This window comes from Felis catus, chromosome E1 (assembly GCF_018350175.1).
Source record: "Felis catus isolate Fca126 chromosome E1, F.catus_Fca126_mat1.0, whole genome shotgun sequence".
Classification (NCBI taxonomy): Eukaryota; Metazoa; Chordata; class Mammalia; order Carnivora; family Felidae; genus Felis; species Felis catus.
Genome location: NC_058381.1, coordinates 17,648,021 through 17,669,139, shown reverse-complemented (window position 1 = coordinate 17,669,139; position 21,119 = coordinate 17,648,021). Strand labels below are relative to the sequence as shown.

At 53.3% G+C, this 21,119-nt stretch overlaps 1 protein-coding gene across 26 annotated transcripts in view; it reads right to left on the bottom strand.

Annotated features, from left to right (window-relative positions):
* Positions 1 to 20,613, bottom strand: part of MYO18A (myosin XVIIIA) — a 102,103-nt gene extending 81,490 nt beyond the window's left edge. For 23 of the 26 annotated variants that reach the window (XM_045045119.1, XM_045045120.1, XM_045045121.1 and 20 more), the window contains exons 1-2: positions 20,483 to 20,613; positions 6,803 to 7,881 (exon numbers count right to left, since the gene is read on the bottom strand). In XM_045045119.1, the coding sequence (XP_044901054.1) occupies positions 6,803 to 7,801 (999 nt within the window). In that variant the 5' untranslated portion in view covers positions 7,802 to 7,881; positions 20,483 to 20,613. Of the gene's footprint in view, positions 1 to 6,802; positions 7,882 to 18,001; positions 18,120 to 18,294; positions 18,318 to 19,873; positions 20,064 to 20,482 lie in introns of those variants that run through there. The other 3 variants (XM_045045105.1, XM_045045107.1, XM_045045106.1) reach the window with 3 other exon arrangements.
* Between the last annotated feature and the right edge of the window lie 506 nt (positions 20,614 to 21,119).

Below are 21,119 nucleotides of genomic sequence, written 5' to 3'. Positions count from 1 at the left end.
CAACAGCGTGCAGCCCCTATGCGACAGAAGAGGACCTGTTCTTGGTCAGAGGTGACACTCTGGGGACCCTGCCACCCCGAGTATCGCAGAGGTCAGTACTAGCGTCAGTAAGGGCCAAACAGGCGAGGGGTACCATCCCTGCCCCCCAGGGTCTAACAGGGGAGATGTGTAAGGGGCAAAGGGTGCCCCTGCCCCTCCTCCAAGGGACCACAGCCAAATACTGCCGGGACAGATGCAGCCGCGCTTTCTAGTACCTCTCCCAGCTCCCACCAGATTAAATCCCACCTGCTGCCACTCGGGCTCTCTTCCTCTGGCTAATCCTCTGCAGAGACAGAGGGACAGTCACCCCCTCCTGCAGCTCGCCATCCACAGAGCGAGAGCAAGAATGGCCAGTCACTCTTCACTTCCCCTTCCCTTCTGGAGGAGACACCTACAGGGGCCGCAGGAATCAGAAGGACGCAGGCCTGGGTCGGGCAATGGATTTATATCCAGATGCTGCGTTCCTCTGCCCCGGACAGCACACCAGTGAGGTGCAAGGAGCCGATGCCCTAAGTTCAACTCCTCACAAGTCAATAGCCTTGGAACCTTAGGCAATGTACTTATCCTTAACCTCTGTGTAATCGGGTATCCTCATGTATGAAATAAAGATTATCGTAATACCTATCTCAAAGGGGTGTTGGGAACGTTAAATGAGTTAATATACGTAAAGCAGCTAGAACAGTCCTAACGCCAGCCACGACCCTCATCCTGGCTATTCTCTCTCATGCTCTCCCCTCAAGGCATTTCTGCTCAGCGGAACCTTTACCAGATCAACTAGACGCCACTCAGGGAGCATGCATGCGCTCCCTGGGCGCCGTCCTGGGCGCCACCCGGGACGCGGGACAAACACCCTACACTCCTCCCTACACCAGAGTCTGCAAAGCGGCCGGGCTGCGAGTGCCAGGGAAGCATGTCACTTCCCGATTCTGAGAAACCGATGGCGGGAGATGAAGGCAGCCAGAGTGGTGACCCAGGTCTGAGGAAACAGTTTCCCAACCAAACGGGAGCCAACAACTGGAAAAAAAAAAAAAAAAAAAAAAGCTTTGCTGACACTGTCCCCTGTATTTAACAGAACAGAAGCTGCTGCCAAACACCACGAGGGGACTCTGGGCTTGGCTGCCCACCGACTCCCCCCCCCCCCCCACCAAAGTGCACAGAGGGAGGGGGGCAGCCAGGAAGATTCCACGCCTTTGCAGCGCCTGCCTGGCACGGCGGGCGCCCCCAGCGCTGCTGGCCGCCTGGGGCGCAGCGTACCCACTGCCCCAGACTGACAATGGAGGCGCCAGGCAGCCCCCTCCCCGGCTGGGTCCCCCGCCCCCACCCCCACCGACGCTGCTCTCCACCTCGGGCCACAGTGAGGAGAACCCAGCGGCTGAGCGTGGCGGGGTGGCGGGAGTGCTGCTGGCAGGCGGACCGCGTGCTTGTGGTTTCTGGGAAACGCTGTAGAGATCTGCAGCATTTTTAAAATACTTGTGTTCCCACCCGCCACACACCCCCCTTCACCCCACTCCTCACCCACCCCTAGTCTGGGTGTTTGCGTATCTGGTATTTTCCAGAACCATTTCAATGTAAATAAGAGATGAGAAGGGAGCTGCGGACAGGGTGGCCAGGGGTACCGGGGGGGGGGGGGGGGGGGGGAGGCCACAGGGGCTCTGGCCAGGGCCAGAAGGGGCCGGTGCAGACCACCTCAAGTCAAGGCCCTGCCCCCCCCCCCCCCCCGCCCAGGGCTCCAAGCGGTGCCTGCGAAAACAACAGATGACCATGACATGTGCCCACACCCAGTTCAATGTGGCCTGGGCACTGTGCCCACCACCCACGGGCTGGGTGGCCAGGGCACTCTGGGGCTGCAGTCTGTCTAGCAGCTCATGGGGAAGAGGGCAGAACATGCCTCTGAGGACAGAGAAGGGAGACCTAGCGGAATGGAAATGACCTAGTCCACCACCCGGTGCTGCTGGTCCCATGCGCCCCACTAATCCAGGATAGGTAACCCCCCAAATGCTCCTAAAGACCTTTCACTCACGAGGTCACATGCCCTGGACACCTTCCCACTGGCCGCCTCATTATCAAAAGAACTCAGTCTGAGTTCTACTCTGAGGCCTCCAGCCAGAGCTCTCACATGGTGAGACTCCGATGTCAGAAGTACCTGAAGCTTTGGCACCAAATGAAATAAGAGTTTTCTGTTTAAAACGAACCAGCAAAAAACCAAAAACATCTCTGGGGATCATTTGGAGTAACATTAGGGAGAGAGCAATTCTAGAACACTGAGCCCGGGCAGCACCCAGCACCTCCACCACCAGAAGCCCCTGGGAAAGCCCATTGCTCAGAAGCTGGCCTGGCAGACTTGGAACAGCAGACTTTTCAGTCTCCCCTTGAAATCCTGCAATCTCCACTCCTGCAGGTACCGCCCCCCGCCCCCCACCCCCGACCCCACCGCCACCACCCAACCAGGGTCCTGGAGACAAGGTTGGTGAGGGTCATATAGCTTTTGCCCAGGGGTCTAGGGCTTCCTGGCAAAGCGGCCCCTGCCCTTCTCCCAGATGTGGGCAACCCCGACCAGCCAGTCTCCTGCCAGGCCACTGATGTCCCATCTGCAGGCCTGAGCACCCGGCATCCCAGCGCTTCCTGCAGCTGGCTGTCTTTGAGGACAGGGCCACAGGGACAGAGTCTGGACAAAAGCGTCATGAGTTCCCGTTGGAAAGAAAACCTTACGAGGAGCACAGATGGGAAAGCACTAGGATGGGTTAATTAAGGAAACTGCAAAATTACCTTCCCTGGATGGCTTTGGAGCTTGGGCAGAGGGAAAGGTACCAATCTTCCTAAGCGTTCACTATCTGCTGAAGTCCACAAATGTGGTTTACACAACTCTACATAAGCAGGTGGTTTACACAGACACGACAACCTTTTTAAGGAACCTCACAGCCCTATAGTCTTTGAGTACAAACCCCACCGTCCAAAGCGAGAAGAAACTGAATCACAGATCTCCGGTAAATGCCTGAGAGCTACATAGAGCCCAGGGAGGTAGACCTGACTGGGAAGGGGTGGGCGCCTTCTTTTACATCCACACCTCTCCCCTCCCACCACATCTTCGAAGCTCAGGGAAGTAGTGCTTTCTGGGTAGGCGTCCCCTGCAGGCTAGCTCCTTGGTGGTGGGGGGAGGGGGGGCAACCACATTAGCCAGGGTTTAGCCAGCTGGGCTTTTCTGAGCTTAGCAGAAACATCCTACACTCCTGCTCCCTGCGATGGGCCCACCAGGATACAAACAGAAGGGGCTGGCTCTCCTCTCTCCCAGGCTCTCTTCCTTCTCAGTGGGCCCTTGACTTTCCCACTCAGATTCATGGAAGAGGAGAAAGGAATGTTGATCCAACTGGGGTTTTAAGATCCTCATTTGTACCGACACCAGACTCAGGGAACGCTTTGCCTTTAGACAATTTAAGAGTAACTGATCCCAAACCAGATGGCCCAAAACACTTTCCCTGAGAAGCCAAGGAAAGAACTTAGCATCTTCCTCCAAAGATGCATCCCACTCGACCCCTCTTCTCCTCCATCCCCCACACTGGTCGGTCACCAAGACTACACAGTCCCTCAGTTGCTCACGTCTGATCTCTCTCTCCATCGCCCCTGCTTCTCCCCAAGCGCAGGCCTCCATTCATTCTACTAAGATGACGATAGGCCCTTTGCTGTTTTCCCCATGGCTGCCCTTGCTACACCCAGAAGCATTCTTCATGAGCAGCCAGAGAGATTTTCTAAGATCTGTTCCTATCACTCCCTGAGTGAGCTGCTTCTTGTCCTCTGGTTGAAGTTCACATTCCTTAGGCTGGCTCACAAGGGCCTTTGTGACCTGTCCCCTGCTTGCCTCCTCTGCCACTTCTCTCAATATTCATTCCCCCGTGCAATGTCCCCCCAGCCTTATCCCCCAAATGCGTCATTCTCTCTCCAGCCTCAAGGTCTTGGCACGTGTCTCTTACGGCCTTCCACTTCCACCTGCCTCTCCGGCATCCATCTCCCACCTGGATGTCAGCTTTCCCGGTGATCACTCCCAAGGCTGTACTTAAAGTCCCTCTTCTGTGCAGGGCTCCCTAGGGCCCCGTACTGGCCCCTGTTGGGGAGCCTCTCAAATGGCATTGTCATCTGTTACTTGACCATCTCTCCCACCAGACTATGAGTTCCTTAGGGCTGGGACTATGTGCTGTCGCCACTGGATCCCAGGATCTGGCCCACAGTTGGTGCTCAACAAATGTTTATTTAATAGATAGGTGAGTGGACGAATGGAGGGCGGAAAAGAACTGCTCCTCCCAGGCCTGCTGAGTGATTTCCATCAGGCCCCATGTCTATCCCACTACAGTGGCTCACCCCTACTCCCAGTGGAACCTTGCTAGCAGCTACAGGGACACATGGAGGTGTGAGCCAAGCACTCCGGACACACATCATGTGAGAAGGAAACCCGAGGGGCTGTCTCTCCCTGGGGCCTTCTGAACAGGCCACGGAGAGGAGCCATGAGGCCTGGTCTCCATCTGTGTAGCAGAAAGAGAACAGATGGCCGGCCAGCTCCCTCAGAGCTCCCTGGGGACAGGCGGTGTGGACACAGTTGATGGATGACCTGACGGGCAGGGTGGCCGCCAGGAGCTGTGTCCTCGTGGGGCCAGAGTTGTCAGGGTGCCCCGCCTGGGAGCCCAGAGGAAATGGGAAGACTCTTCTTGGCATGGAAGTGAGCTTAGAACTGCTGCCAAGGAAAGGAGCCGGAGCCGGAGTGGGAGTGGGAGGAAGACGAGGAGATGGAGGGGGATAACTGCAGCCACTACAGACCCACTCCAGGCCTGTCCCAGGAAGCCAGGATGCGGGGCTCACTCTGCTCCTCTCTGCTGGGGCAGGAGTCCCTGCCACCTGCCAGGCAGGGGAAGCTGGGGGCGGGGAGCTTCCTCAGCTCTAGGCTTCTCGCTGTTCTCTCAGATGGCTCTTGGGAGACTCGTGAGGGTAGCATGCTCTGTGGAAGTCCTCTGGGCACTTCTGCCCTTGCCCACGGGGGCCAGAGCAAGCCAGGGTCTCGGGGATACCAGCTGTAGTGTGGAATGTACCAGGGTCTCCAAAGCTAAACCATCCACTTCCCCAGGAATGGGGGGGAGCAGCAGCTAGCTGGGAAGGGAGAGTAGCCGAGAAATACGAGATGCCAAGAGGATCCCTAGGCTATAAAGAGAAGACTAAACAGCATCTGGGATGCCAGGCCCAGGGCCCCACAAAGGCCTGTGCTGTGGTTCAGCAGGGAGCTGGCAACAGTCCCCTAGGGGACTCATTCTTTAAGAAGAAAATTCCATCTGTTAAAAGCAATGTTAGCCTGGGAGAAAGTAGACAGGCATGGCAACATAGCATGGGCTTTGGTTCTAAGATAAAGACCACTCCCTCTACACTGTGGTTCCCTGAGCTCAGTCTAGTCTGGTGGCTAACACACAGTAGGTGTTCGCTGTGAGTTTCCGGAATAAATGAGGCCAGGTCCTTCCGCGGATCCCACAACAGCCTCCCTCCCATGCACTACCCCTTCCTGACTAGCAAAACTGCCTGACCTCCACCAGGCCCCGAGTAAAGGAAGGTCCGGAACCCAGTTCCAGGGCTTCCTGCCAGACTCTGACCCTGCAGCTCCCAGGCCCCCCAGGCCATCTGAGCATCCACTTCCCCTCCCTGAGAGAAAGCTAGGACCAGGACTCTGCCTGCTTCCTTAGCATTTCCTCCCACTTCCGACTTGGACACATCTGGTTGGTCACTTAGTGCTGAAAGAGGTCCCGGCCAGCCTGTGTACTGGTCAGGCTGCAGGCACCAGAGCTGGGCAGTCCGAAAACCTGACAGCTGGGAGGCAGGGATGGCCAGAGGCCAGCTTGTCCTCATGTGCTGTCTCTAAGTGGAACATTCCAAACTGATATGTAGCCACGCTATAGGTGGAGTCAAAAGACCCCTGGGCTTAGAGATCGCTGTCCCCCTGGAGACCCCGTTCATACATATAATCTAAATCTCTTCTACTCCTATGTCACCCCTTCCACTGCTGTTTTGAGCGGGGTCTCACGGATAGTCAGGTCAGACTATTTCTGTAGGCTTGACACCTGTTGCATCTCCAGGGTGTTTTCTTCTTCCAGGAGAGGTAGTAATGACTCTTGGAGCCCAGGTGATCTTTATAAATCAGGTCCAGTCACTCCCCCCAACCCCGCTTCAAACCCTACAATGGTCCCATTTCACTGGGATAAAATCTAAATTCCTATCATGACTTGCAAGGTCCTCCATGATCTGGCCCCTGCTTATCGCTGCAACATTACCTCCTGTTCAACTCCTCACTCAAGGGCAAGAGGAGGTCTGAAATCATCTTACCCAAGAGCTAGCAAAACAGCTGCACATCCCAGAAGTTCCACGACAGCCCTGATTTGAAATAGTCCATCTTTTTCTTTCAAGTCTAGTATCTAAATAACACGGAAATCCTACGTTTTACTCCAGATACCGGGCTGGACAAGTAGTCCGGACTGTCTCTCATCTGAAGTGGCACGTGTTACCCTCCACACCCCAATTTAGGGCTCAGGAAACATGGTGCCCAAAGCCCGAACCCTCGCATCAAGAAGTTTGTATCACTGTGCACCAGCCCCTGCTAAGGTCGCTCCTCCCTGCGGGCCAGGTAAGTTGTCCCTCGGGCCAAGGAGTGGCGTGACTTCAACTCCCGAGTACCCCAGTCATCCGCCCAAGCACACTTCCAAATCCCTGCTCCCCCGCAGCTGCCCACGGGGACACTCACATCGGCTGGCTCCCTGCGGGGTCCCTCGCCACTCCGCAGCCAGCTCCGGCTCAGCTCACTGAGCTCCGGAATGGGTTGCACCTTGAGCCGCACACTGTCCCCGGACTGCCGGATCATCTCCACGATCTCGTCCCTGGACTTGCTCTCCACGTTGTGCCCATTAATCTCCACCAGACGATCACCCGGCACCAACCCCAGGGCCAGGTCCTTGGTGCCCGCGCCGGGCTCAGCAAAGTGAACCACCCTCCGGTAGACCTGGCCCTCGGGGCCCCGATCCAGCATGGTTGTGCGGCGCAGGGAGAAGCCGAAGTCTCCAGTGGGCCGTCGCTGCAGCTCCAGCTCCCGGAGGGCAGGCGGTGGCAGGTGCACCACGGGGGGCAAGCGCAGGTCAGCCGGGAACCTTTTAGTCACCAGCTCAGGCACTCGGGACCGGGGCCCTGGCCGAGGGATGCCTGCGCCGGGATGCTGCACCAGCTGTCCCTCTAGAGTCCTCGCCTCCACCTGCGGGGACGGGGCCGCGGAGTGCTCGGAAGGGGTGGAGGTTTCTGAGGCACTCTCATCCCGACTCCGCTGGGAGAAGGAGAAGCGTTTGACAATCATCTGTGAGTTCTGCTTGGCCAGGGAGCCAAACTTGGCCGCCCGCTGCAGCACAGAGCCGCGGAAGCTGCCTTCCTCACCCTTGAGGTCATCGCTGGAGCTGGCGGTGCTTAGGTGGCCCGAGTCCAGGATGACGCTGCCCCTGTTGCTGTCAGAGTCAATGTCGGTCAGGTGCAGGTCAGAGCCACTGGCCACCTTGATGGGGATGGGGTTGGAGATTTCCAGGCGGGTCTTGGACTCACGCTTGGAGGAACGGTTCAGATTGAAGAAGCCACGACGCAGGCTCATCTCCTCCAGGCTCCGCAGCTCTGCCGCCGACATCCGCTCCTTCTTCTCCTTCTTCTCCTTCTTCTCCTTCCGCCCGCCATCTTTGTCCTTGTCTTTCTTCATTAGGTTAAACATGGTGGGGTACAGCTTTTGGGGGTGGCACCCCTGGGGGATTACGGGTGCTTAGCACAGGGCCCTGGTACCCCGCCTCGCTGCTGCAAACAGAAACAGAGAGAGAGAAAGAGGTTATTCGAGAGGAGCCTCTTCCTGTGTCTCCAGTGCAGACCAGGCCAACTAATGAGCACAGCTCGTGGTCGCTGAGAGCTAGCTCCCTACGCGCCAGGTGCTCTGTTTTATACAATACCGTCTCTGTTAAGCCAGTCGTCATAACACTGCTCCAGGAAGGTCTGTGATTACCCCCATTTCACAAATAAGGAAACTTGAGGTTCAGATAGGGTTGTAAAAGCCCAGACTCCAAAGTCTGTCATTGCCTTTAATCCCTGATAGGTGTGCACAGAGGTGGCGTCTGGGAGATGTGACCTCCTGGCAAGAGGGCGCCATCAAGCTAACCTGGTACCCGACTGAAGATTCAAACACAAAGGCCATCACCTCCCCAGAGCCAATAGCCCAGTAAAGCAACAGACATCACATGCTATTTGGCTCTTTCCTAAGCCTGTGATCCCCACGGAAGCAGCCTTAGCCACCGCCTGACAGAAGATCTCAAAGAACCCACCCCGATTTGATGGCTACCACTTGCCGGGCACTTTACACGCATTACCTCATTCGAACCTCACAGCATCCCTGCACGGGAGGGATCATTATCTCTACTTTACAAATGAGAAAACAGGGCTCAGAAAATTAAGTATGTTGTTAGTTGTCACACAGCCAGTGAGTGGCAGTGGTGGGATCTCATGGCAAATATTGTTTTCTCTCTAGGTCCTCGGCGCCCAAAGTGAAGTGGGGAGGGTAGGGGAAGTTCCACACTGAGCCGAGGACAGACAGCTGAGAGGTGGGGGTGGGCCTGCTGGATAAACAGGATCCTGAAAAACTCATATCCTTTTCCCCAGACCAACAACTAAATATAGCCTGGGGAAGAAAGTCGTGGCAGCCTGAGAGAGAATGCCAGCTCCAGGGCACCTGTGCCTACGATGCCAGCCTTCTGCCCCTATGCCCACCCGACTGGGGACAGGACTGAGCAAAACCTGGTGGGGGTGGAGTTGCAAGCCAGGGAACAAGTTCTAACCAGCAGCGAACAAGAAGGAGAAATAGGCCATACTGCCTAATTAGAAATTAAATGCAATTTTTTTTCTCTCTCCATGAAGGCCTCCCCCTCTGAGTTCTAGACACGGGACTGACAAGCTCACTCCTTCCAGCAAGGACCTTCTGCAAGACCTGGGGAGGCCTGTCCTGTCCATGTACCCCACTGCCACAATCAAGCAAGGCCCTCCAGGCTCCCCCATCCCATGGTGAGGGATCCCTAGCCCAGGTACAATGCCAAGGATGACTTCAAGCCAGGAACTCCCAAGGGTCCTGGTGCACCGGCTAATTGCTTCCTCCAATGTCCAGCACCCTGACCCATAGGCTCCTGCGAGATCAGTGTATTCTTCCTAGAGCAGTACTCTTCACAGAAATATAATTCAAGTCATATGTGTAATTTAAAATGGTCTCGGGTGCCTGGGTCGCTCAGTCGGTGAAGTGTCTGACACTTGGTTTCAGTTCAGGTTATGATCTCATGGGCCCCTCATTGGGCTCTGCACTGACAGTGTGGAGCCTGCTTGGGATTCTCTCTCTCTCTCTCTCTCTCTCTCTCTCTCTCTCTCTCTCCCTCTCCCTCTCCCTCTCCCTCTCTCAAAATAAATAAATAAAATAAAATTGTCTAGCAGCCACATTAAAAAAGGTAAAAAGAAACAGGTGAAATTAACTTTAATGATATACTTTAATGTAGCTATATTCAAAACACTGTCATCTCAACATGTGATCTTTCTGAAAAATATTAAGGGGCGCCTGGGTGGTTCAGTCAGTTAGGTGTCCAACTTCGGCTCAGGTCATGATTTCACGGTTCGTGAGTTTGTGCCCTACATCGGGCTCTGTGCTGACAGCTCAGATTCTGTGTCTGCTTCAGATTCTGTGTGTCTCTCTCTCTGTCCCTCCCATGTTCATGCTCTGTCTCTCTCTGTCTCTCTAAAAAATAAATAAACATTTTTTAAAAATTGAAAAAGAAAAATATTGAGATGTTTTACATTCCTTTTTCCATATTAAGTCTTCAAAATCCAGTGTGAATGTCATACTTAGAGCACATCTCACTTCAGACTAACTACATTTCAAGTATTCAACAGCTAGTGGCTATTGAACTGGGCAGCACAATTCTACAGAAATCTTTAATTGTAGAGCATATCCAAAGAGATGGGGAATCTGGCCCAGTTACTAGCTCCCTGTGGATCTAACGGGCACCGTTTCCCCCTCTGACCTGTTTTTACCTAGTAAGACAAAGCTCCTTCTGAACCTTTTGGTCCGAAATGCTCCATGCACAGTACCTGGAAATAGGAAGACAGGAAATCTAGGGCCCAAGAAGTGCAAAGCCAGGGGCAAACTTGTCCTGCGGAGTCTGGACTGATCTGGGATGGGGGAGTACCTGACAGCAGGCATCCTCTCTTATGGGCTCTATTTTGACATGGGGAGTCTCTCTCTCTCCTCCTCAACACTGATGGAGTGTGGCACAGACATACCATATACCAAGACGTGGGATCTTCGGCTGGTCACTGCCCACCTTACCCTTCACCCATCACTTCCTGCACTGTCTTAAAAGGCTGATTTAAAAAAAAATGGGGGGGGGGGTGCCTGCGTGGCTCAGTCGGTTAAGCATCCGACTTCGGCTCAGGTCATGGTCTCACGGTTCGTGAGTTTGAGCCCCGCATCGGGCTCTGTGCTGACAGCTCAGAGCCTGGAGCCTGCTTCAAATTCTGTGTCTCCCTCTCTCTCTGCTCCTCCCCTGCTCATGCGCTGTCTCTCTCTCCTTCAAAAATAAATAAAAACATTAAAAAAATTTTTTTTAATAAAAAAAATTTTTAAAAATTCTTAATGTTTACTTATTTTTGAGAAGGAGAGAGGCAGAGTGTGAGCAGGGGAGGAACAGAGAGAGAGGGAGACATAGAATCCGAAGCAGGCTCCAGGCTCTGAGCTGTCAGCACAGAGCCCGATGTGGGGCTTGAACTCACGAACCATGAGATCATTACCTGAGCCTTAGATCATGACCTAAGTTGGATGCTTAACTGACTGAACCACCCAGGTGCCCTTTAAAAGGATGATTTAGAAAATGGCTCCAGGAGCGCCTGGGTGGCTCAGTTGGTTGAGCGTCTGACTTCAGCTCAGGTTATGATCTCACAGTTTGTGAGTTCAAGCCCCACATCTGGCTCTGTGCTGACAGCTTGGAGCTTGGAGCCTGCTTCAGATTCTGTGTGAGTCTCTCTCTCTCTCTCTCTCTCTCTCTGCCCCTCCCCTGCTCGCACTCTGTCTCTGTCTCTCTCAAAAATAAACCTTAAAAAAAAAAGAAGAAGATGGCTCCAGGGGTACCTGTGTGGGAAATGAAGAAAGAAACCCACCCTGCGGACTGGAAGGACACAAATGAGTATCTTGGCCTCAGCCTCAGCCCAACCACGCAGAACCCAATGCCTACAATGCTCTCCCCCCAAGACACTCCTTTTGGTCTTCAGTTCTTACTCTGCTATCCTTCCCCAACCCTGGCTCTTTGCTGGGAGCTAGACACCTGTGTAGTACCAACAGAAAACAGGTCCCAGAATTCTAGAACCTTTGGGCTGGAAAGGTCCCTGAGAAGTAATTTAATGTAAATCTGTGTCTTGGCAAAAGCTTGCTCCTCGCTGCGATTGTGACAGGCAGGAACTACACACCGTCACAGCAGTAGCACAGGAGACAGCGCTGGCCAGGAACGTTAGCAGACCTGGTATCTAGGCCTGGATCTGCCAACAAATCGCTAGGGGACCTTGAGCCTGTCACTTTGCTCAAGGTTGGGCTGGATGATTTGGTCTCTTGTCGCTCAAAAATTCCAAACATCTAAGTCTCTTGTGGACACAGGTTGTTCATTAACCTTCTGCCAAAGTTACTCCTCTCATCCCAACCCTGGAGCCTTTGGAGACTGAGTCCATTTCAGCCCTTCCCTCATCATCCCTGTCCTGCCACTGTTAGGCACACAGCTCACAAGGTACCCCTTCCCCACTGTCATCCCTCCAAGCCTGTCTGGGGCTACCTGCAACCTCCCTGTCCGGGTCAAACCTACAGTGCAGCCGCTCCTATGCTCCTCAGAGCTCACGTCTCCAGAGACCTGGGCTCTGTCACCTTCCTGTGGACCTTGCACTTTTCACCATCTCCCACCCTCAGGTTCAAAGTCTCCAGCAGCAATGACATCAGGATCTTCCCACTCTTCACTCTGGGCTGCAGTTTCTACCCGCCTCCCCTTGGTCTCTTACCCTCTCCAGTGAAGGTAACCTTAGAGTTTTCTGACCTCCTTCTCTGTCTTTCTCCCCTCATCCTACTCCAGGAGGCCTTTCCTAATTTTAAGTGGAGGAAAGGTATATATAAAAATTAGGGTATGTGCCCATATCATCTTGACCCTACTACTAACCCGATCAAAGCAAAGTACAATCGACTGACTCAACTCGGCTGCCTTATCACTTTAAGACAGAAAGCATTTTAAGGGCAAGGACCCTTCAACTCAAATATGCATCTTGCAGTTCATCAACAGGGGAAACAGGTTCCATATTCACACAATGGAATACTACTCAGCAATAAAAAGAGAAAGCAACTACTGATACAACAGGGATGAATCCCAAAAATACTATGTCAAGTGACAGTAAAAGAAGGCTTTGACATAAGAGTACATACTGGCGAGGCTCATACAGTACATAGAGATGGTCCCTGACTCACAATGGCTCGATTTACAATTTTTCAACTTTACAATATGCACATATGAAAGTGATAGGCATTCAGTAAAAATTATACTTCGAATTTTGAATTTGGGTCTTCTCCTGACCTAGCAATATGCAGTAGGATGCTCTCTTGTGATGCCAGGCAGTGGTCCTGGTCGGCCACACAATCACAAGGGTAAACAGCCGATGTGCTTATAGCCATTCTGTACCCACGCAATCATTATGGGTTTTATTTATTTATTTATTTATTTTGAGAGAGAAATAGTGAGCGTGCAAGCGGGGGAGGGACAGAGAGAGCGGGAGAATCCCCAGCAGGCTCTGCACTGTCAGCACAGAGCCGGATATGGGGCTCGAACCCACAAACCGTGAGATCATGACCTGAGCCCAAATCAGGAGTTGGACACTTAACTGAGCCACCCAGGCGCCCCAACCATCCTGTTTTTCACTTTCAGTACAGTGTGCAATCATTTACATGAAATATTCAACACTTTATTATAAAATAGGCTTTGTGCTAGATGATTTCGCCCCGCTGTAGGCTAATGTTAATGTTCTGAGCACAATTAAGGTAGGCTAGGCTAACCTATGACGTTTGGCAAGTTAGGTGTATTAAATGCGTTTTTGAGTTATGATATTTTCAATTTACAATGGGTTTATCAGGAGGTAAGCCCACTGTCAGCCAAGGAAGATGTGTATAGACAGAACTAACCTGTGGTGAAAATAAATCAGAACCGTGATTACCTCTGGAAGGTGGGGAGGCGGGTAGGGGTGGCCATTGCCTGAAAAAAGGGCATGAGGGAACTTTCTGGAGTGATGTTCATGTTACATTACCTTGATAGGGATTTGGGCTGACGGATGTATACATGTGTCGGCAGTTATCAAATAGTGCACATGAGGTTTGTGCATTTCATTATGTGAAACAGGCACTCAAAAGAAAAAAACTGGAAACATATACTGCAGTCTAGTTAATGATACATACACTAAAGTATTGGGGGCAAGGTATACTGATGTCTGGAATTTTCTCTGAGATGTATCAAAGATGTAAGACGGTTTGATGGATGGATCAAGGGAGAAATATGTGATAAAGTGAGGACAGTAAAGTGTAAATTGTAGAATCTAGGAAGTGGGAGGGGTATTCACAGTAAAATTCTTTAACTTTTCTAAATTGTGATAAAGTGTTGGGGAAAATACATATCTATCAAGTACCTACTAAATGCAAGAGAAATGAAACTAATGAAAGAGCTTAGGCTTCAGATGTCAGGTAGCAAACGTGGGACCAATTCTGAGGCAATAGCTATGCAATCCTGGGAAAGCCACTTAATGCCTCTGTGCCTCTGTTTTCCCATTTGTAAATGGAGATAATAAGAGTACAATAACAGGGGCGCCTGGGTGGCTCCAGTTGGTTGAGCATCCAACTTCGGCTCAGGTCATGATCTCACGGTTGGTGGGCTCGAGCCCCGTGTTGGGCTCTGTGCTGACAGCTCAGAGCCTGGAGCCTGTTTTGGATTCTGTGTTTCCCTCTCTCTCTACCCCTCCCCTGCTTGTGCTTGCACACTCTCTCTCTCAAAAATAAATAAACATTAAAAAAATTGTTAAATAATAGTACAATAATAGTACCTACCACATAAGGCCTGGGGACTAAATGAAATTGGTATATAAGCCCTCCATATAACACCTAGCCCAGGGTAAGCCCTCAAGAATGGTACCCAAGCAAAGCAAGGCACATTCTTATCATCTAAATGGGACAGTAGACAGAATAATAAAGTACAGAAATGACTATCAGCCCAAGTGTGACTAAAATAAGTCTAAACATAAAATCTTAGTGCCAGACTGAACCTTTTTTTTTTTTTTTAAGTTTTTAAAGTTTATTTATTTATTTTGAAAGAGAAAGCATGCACGCATGAGCAGGGTAAGGGCACGGAGGGAGGGAGAGAGAGAATCCCAAGCAGGCTCCGTGCTATCAGTGCAGAGCCCAATGTAGGACTTGAGCTTACAAACCAGAAGATTATGACCTAAGCCAAAGTCCGACGCTTAACCAACTGAGCCACTCACGCGCCCCTGGACAGAATCTTTGTATGTGGAAAGTAAAGCCCAAAGAAGTGAAGGCAATCCAATGAGCACATGGCCAGGCTGGATCACACTGGCTCGAGTCCAGAGGCCCCATGTAGCTACTGCCGAGACGAAGCGCAAGCAATTCATAGATGCAGAAATATGAAAGGCCAACAAACACAAACAGGTATTCAGCCTCAGTCATATCACAGACACATGAAATGAAACAGACATGCTATTGTTCACTTATCAGGTTAGTAAAAACTACCATCATTAATAACGTCAATCAAATAGAAGATAGGAAGCAGGGTATCTGCTATGTGTTGTTGGCAGTATAAATTGGTATAAGGGCAAGTTGGTGGTATCTATGAAAATATTTAAATGTACATATTCTTAGACTGGGCAATTCTACATATAGGACATCTATAGATATGTCCACACAATAAACATGGCTGATCTTTGCATCATTGTAATTCAAAATTCTGTCAATACAAAGATCATATCACTAGGGAAATAGCAAGATTAAAGAACTGGACAGTTAAAAAGAATGAAGGGGCGCCTAGGTAATTCAGTCGGTTAAACATCCGACTTCAGCTCAAGTCATGATCTCATGGTTCATGGGGTTCGAGCCTCGCATAGGGATCTGTGCTGACAGCCTGGAGCCTGCTTCAGATTCTGTCTCCCTTTCTCTCTCGGCCTCTCCCCTACTTGGGCTCTCTCTCTCTCTCAAAAATAAAAAATAAACATTAAAAAAATTTTTTTAAGAATGAAGATTTGTATATACTAACCTAGAAAGATTCTATTCTATATTAAGTGAAAAACTCAAGTTGCCATATAATTTTTACTAAAATTTTTAAAACTATGTATATGTGTGCATATATATACGTGGAGATTATGTATGTGCAATATTTGCAAACGCATAGAAAAATGTATGCTCTGGGAAAGAGACAGATTTTAGAAGAGTCAATGGCTTTGTGTTTCATCTATATTGTTTTAATTTTTTACAATGAGAATATTTAGCTGGTAGGGGTGTATGTGTGTGTGTATCTAGGCCTAGGGGCTTTATTTCATTATTTTTTTTTTCAATGTTTCTTTTTTGAGAGAGAGAGACAGAGGCAGAGAGAGAGGGAGACACAGAGTCCAAAGCAGGCTCCAGGCTCTGAGCTGTCAGCACAGAGCCTGATGGGGGGGGGGGGGGGGGCTTGAACTCATGAACCATGAGAGCATGACCTGAGCCGAAGGCGGTCGCTTAACCAACTGAGCCACTCAGGCGCCCCTAGGCCTAGGGGCTTTGGATAGTGGGATTATGCATAATATTTCTTCTACTTTTCTATATGCTCTTTATTTCCTACAGAAAATTTTTTTAATATTTATGTAAAATTATATTTATGAAACATGATATTGCATGTAAATATAAATAATATATGCATATGTGATAAATATGTTATATATAAGATATATATAACAAGCTTTAAAAAAAATGCCTGAAAAGATCCATTACAAGATTTTGTCTGTGGTTTTCTCCATGCAGTACAGGCAAACAGGGGTAGTAACACTTTAGCTTTTTAGCTAATAGCCTTTCCCAGTATATGTTACTTTTGTGATTTTAAAAGATTAGAAAGAAAAAAAAAAAAAGGAAGGTTTGACAATCCACTTAGCATTTAGGCTGTAAACCAAGTTTGCAACTGTTAAGTTCAAGGCTTGCCATCTCATGCCTTAGGAAAGTTTCAGTGACTTGGGGGACTTGGTTAAAATAGATCTCACTAGTGTCTTGTGGCTTTAAGTGGGGACATATTTAAATGGGTCACCCTGCAGCTGGCAAAATAGAAGCCCCAGGAAATGGAAACTATAACGTTAGAATCCCAAGACAAGGCGCCCAGACTTGGCTGCTGTGGGTGGACGCTTAAAAGGGTCAGTCCTCCCCACCCCACTCCCAGACCACACTCATAAATAAATACAAAGGAAATACTTTCCCAAGAGAGCCGGCCTCTCTCCCTTGGCCTCTGACCTCCCTAAGCGGCCGTTTCCTACAGCCCAGAGGCCTTTCTCGGCGCCAGTCCATACCAAGGTTTGCAAAAGCGACCAGGCAGGACTCGAACAGCAGCACCTGGCCGGTCCCGTCCCGGCCGGGGCCCCGGCCGAGCGGCGCAGAGGGACGCCTGTCGCCTTCGCCGCCACCGCCACTGCCCGAGCCTCTCTCCCAGCCGGTCCTGCTTAGAGCTCCGCAGCGCCCCGTGACTCAAGACCAGGTCACACGGAGCTTATCTAGCTCCAGGTGTGCTCGCTCCGACTGCACGCTTCTCACATGACATCAGCCGGCCGGCCGGCCCAACCGCCCGCCGGCTCCGGCTCCCTTGGAACCCGCGGCGCTCAGCACTTCCAGGCAGCCGGCCGGTGCAGCCGCAGCCCCGCGGCGCCTCCCGCCGAGATACCGTCTCCCCTGGAACGCAGCGATCCCGCAGGCCCCGGGAGGAACGACGCGGGAGACGTGCCAGGAGCGCGGCCAGGTCCCCAGCTGCTCTTCCAGGTGCACCTCCTCAGCCCCAGGAGGGGTTTGCCGCAGTCCGCTGGGCGCTGCTAACCACCCCCCGCCCCATTTCTGTGTGACCTTCAGCAAGTCCCGTCCCTCTCTAGGCCTCAGCTATTTCAACTATAAAATCTCCATGGGCCTGAGAGTTCAGACTTGGCCAGGAGCCCTTGCCTTTGCCGGGAGAGGTATTCTGCTCAACTACAAATTGCAGGTTCTAAATCCTGCTCTGCCTCTGAACTGCTGTGTGACCTTGAGCCCATCATCCAACATCTCTGAATATCAGAGGATAATAAAAATAATCCCCTGTAAGCGATGGTGAAGTACCTGGCAGAGAGAAAGGGCCAAGGGCCTTGTAAAACCCTCAGCCCTCTGTTTAAACTGCTGCCTGACTATAGGCTCTTTGAAACATCATGGGAATATGGATAATTGACAAGCCGCACCACTCCCACCTCAAGGACAGTGAGGTGGGGAGAGGAGTGGAGGCTTTCCAGTTCTGCTCCCCACCCCTCCCAATCCGGCTCCCAACAACACTCTCTAATTCAGGCTACCTCAGAAAATGCTGATGGGGGGGTGGGGTGGGGATGGGGTGCAGTGGGCAGATCTTAAAGCACCCAGGGGCTTGACCCAACGTAGAACTTCAAGCCCCCAGCCCGAGTCCTGGGGGGACCTGTTAATCATAGCACAGGGTGGGCTGGGCCCTCCCATACCCTTGAAACTTTAAACTACACCAGGTCAGAGCCCCTCCCCTCTACCCACCACACCCGGGAGAGGCCTGGGACAAGGCCTGGGGCCCAGAGCCACCAACAGGACCCGGCTCACATGGATGATCTAGTTCCCGTCTGTGGCGTCCACTTCAGGTGAGGGGGGTCTGGCTGGGGACAGACGTCTGGTTTAGAAGGAGCAAGAGCAGCCGTGCTGCTCTGGAGACCTGTGACACACCAAGTCCGGATCAGGGCTTCCTGAGTTCCAGCAACTAACTCCCTGCTCCACCCGAGTAGGGTGGATTCTCCCTTTCACACTAGCCCCAGTGCTGCCCCACCCAGTCCAGCTTCAGGTACCTGCCTCTGGGGGACCCCGCACATTTCAGGCCCGATTTCTGAAGACACACGCACCCTTTAATGAGCAGCCTCAAGCTAGGCCGGTGAGGGGGGCTCCAGGCAACAGGCTGGCTACCCAGACTCCCAGGGAATGAGGTGGAGGCACCAGGCAGGAGGCAGGAGGGGCATAATCCACGTGAGGGCTTCTGAGGAGAGCCAGGGGCACCGGAGGAAGCCCTTAGGCACACACCCTGGCACCTGAGCCAGGCCCGCAGAGAGTAAACAAACTAGATACTCAGAGCTGCCAGGCACCAGGTCAAGTGTTCAAAGTTCAAAGCTTCCAAAGGAAGTGACCACCAGCACTCATTCTATCCCTCCCACATTCCCCCCTCCACCCCCACCTGTGATCCTTCTCATTTCCCTAACCCTCCAACACAATAGCTTCCCCCATGGTCTTCCTGGAATATGAGGCCCCAACTCCAATGTCCCCAACCCCAAAGGAACAAGCACACCTCCACCCGAGGCTATCTATAATTAGTCATGTCCAGCAACCAGGAGGATGTTTCCTGGAAAGCCCTCATCACAAAAGGACAGAGGGGAAGCTGAGGAGGTGGCAGGCCATTGACAAAGAGCCAGTGAGGTCTGTCAGGAAGCCAGAGACCTCAGGAGAGCAACTTTCAATATCCCCAAATAGAAAGTAGCCTCTGAACCAAAAGGGTGGGGAAAGTTAGACAAGGCCTGGCCCATTGCCATGCCAACAGGAAACCGACCTGCCCAAGAAAGGGCTCCAGAACTGGTAAGAACGTGGAAAGGTGATCTTGCTCTTAACTGTCTGGTTGACCTTCCCTCCCTTCCAGCATGGACCCAATGCATACACACTTCGGGCAGTTCACTCTCCTTATGGGGAATTACAAGGCCTCCTCAGCAACAGACATGCCGGGTACTCCAAAAGACAAATGAGCCCACACAAACCAGCCTGAATCATTGGCCAGGTGAAGGGGGGCAGGGAACCCAATTCCATAATTTTGGGAGTCCGTCAGAGGGCAGGAAGGCTCCAGGCAGGAGAGCTCCTCCCAAGAAGCATTGTCCCCAACCTCTGCACAAACACAAACCAAGAAGACATTGCCAAATACATGCCCGGTTGGCCAAGTGAGTAGGCAAAAGCAGTACCCTTAAAAAATACACCGTCTGCCTCCCCCCCATCCACCCCCCCCCCCCCCCGTTCATTCTGGCTGGCAGCCTTTCCAACTAATCAGCAGGACACATGTGCCTTGCAACAGGGTGACATCCCCATCCCCCCTCTCTGCCCCCAACAAAGCCCCAATGTGTGCTATGTCCCTGCAGGCCTTATCTCAGCCAGGAACATGACCCACTCCTCACCATGCTTGGTACCAAGCCGCACCCCCACCCCCCACCACCCCCACCACAGGGGTGTGGAGCAGCTAACCTTACCACCTCGCCTCCCCATTGGCGGGACAACTGGCATGACAGGTTAGCAGGGCGGGGCGTCAGGGCAGTCTCTCCCAGAGGCCTGGGGCAGGCTGTCCGACCTTCCCACACACACCCCACCCCTTTGCAGGGAAAGGTGAGGTGAGCAGCCAGTCACAGGGGACAGGCAGCACTCCCTAATCTCCAAAGGCTACCATTCACTCACCCCCGTCTTCTGTCCCAAGGGGAGGGGGCCTGGGGAAGCGGGGTCTCCATTGTTTTGCCAGCTGTCTAGCAGCTGCTCCTTTGAGAGGAGCCCGCTGTCGGCCTGGCAGTGAAAGGGTGAAGGCCGCTGGGAGGGATAAAGGGTTCGGTGGAGGTGCTCGCCTTCCCCGCTGCCTTCCTCGGAGCCTCGCTCGGTCGGTCGGTCGGTCGGCCTGGGGGGGAGGGGGGGCCTGGGCCTGGCCCCGAGAAGCCCCCTATCCCGGAGGCTGCAGCCTCCACCCCGCAGCCCGGGGCCACCTGGGCTCCCCTCAGCCCTCAATCCCCCTAAACCGAGGGCCACCCTGCCCTGCCTCCGCGCGCTCCCGAGCTGGCACAAGGGGCCGGAGCTCCCCTCCCCGCCCCTCCTTGTCGGCCCCCATTCCCGGGCGCCCAGCTCCGCGGCGCGGCCGGGGACCGGAGCCGGGAGTCCGGGCCGCCGCTTCCAGGGACAGTGGGGGAGGAGGAGCCGGCGGGCCCCGCCGCCCGCCCGCCTTCCCGGCCCGAGCCCGCCCCGCCGCCCCACCCGGCCCGGGCAGCCCCCGAGCGGCCGCCCCCGCCGCCCCGCGCTCACCGGCCGCCGGAGCCCGCCCGGCAGGCAGCAGAAGCGGAGACGCGGCATCCAGCGGCCCCGGCCCGGTCCGGGCTGGAGCGCAGCGCGGCGCAGCGCAGCGCCGCCCCCCGCGGCCGCGCGAGCAGAGCCGAAAGGGAGCTCCCTGCTGGCGGCTCCGGGGATAAACGCCCGGCCTTCCTGGCAGCGCCTGGGCGCGCCTCCAGAACGGGCCATGCGGGCACGGGGCACTGCTCTGGGAGCCTTCTGCCCGCATCCGAGAGGCCTGGAGCTCCCGTCTGCGCTGGGCGCCGGAGGCCGCTGGGCACGCCCAGGGCAGGCACCGTGCCCGCATGTATAGAGCAGGTTCCTTCCAAGGCCGGCACTGGACTCCGCGCGCTGGCTGTGTCCGAGAGGGTGCTGCCCAGGGCAGTGCTGTGCGGAGGACGCATTCGAGTCTTGCTGGTCACATCTTCCCAGGGTGGCTCTGCAGGGGCAGACATAGGGCGCTGCTCGATGGTGCCAGATGGCTTAGGCCGAAGCAGACACTGCCCGCATGTCCAGGGTGGCACTCGCAGAATGTACTCCCCAGGGTGGTAGCTTGGTCTGAGAGAGCCCTGCCTCAAGTGCAGCTGCCTGAGGGGTGTACCGGGGCCCAGGA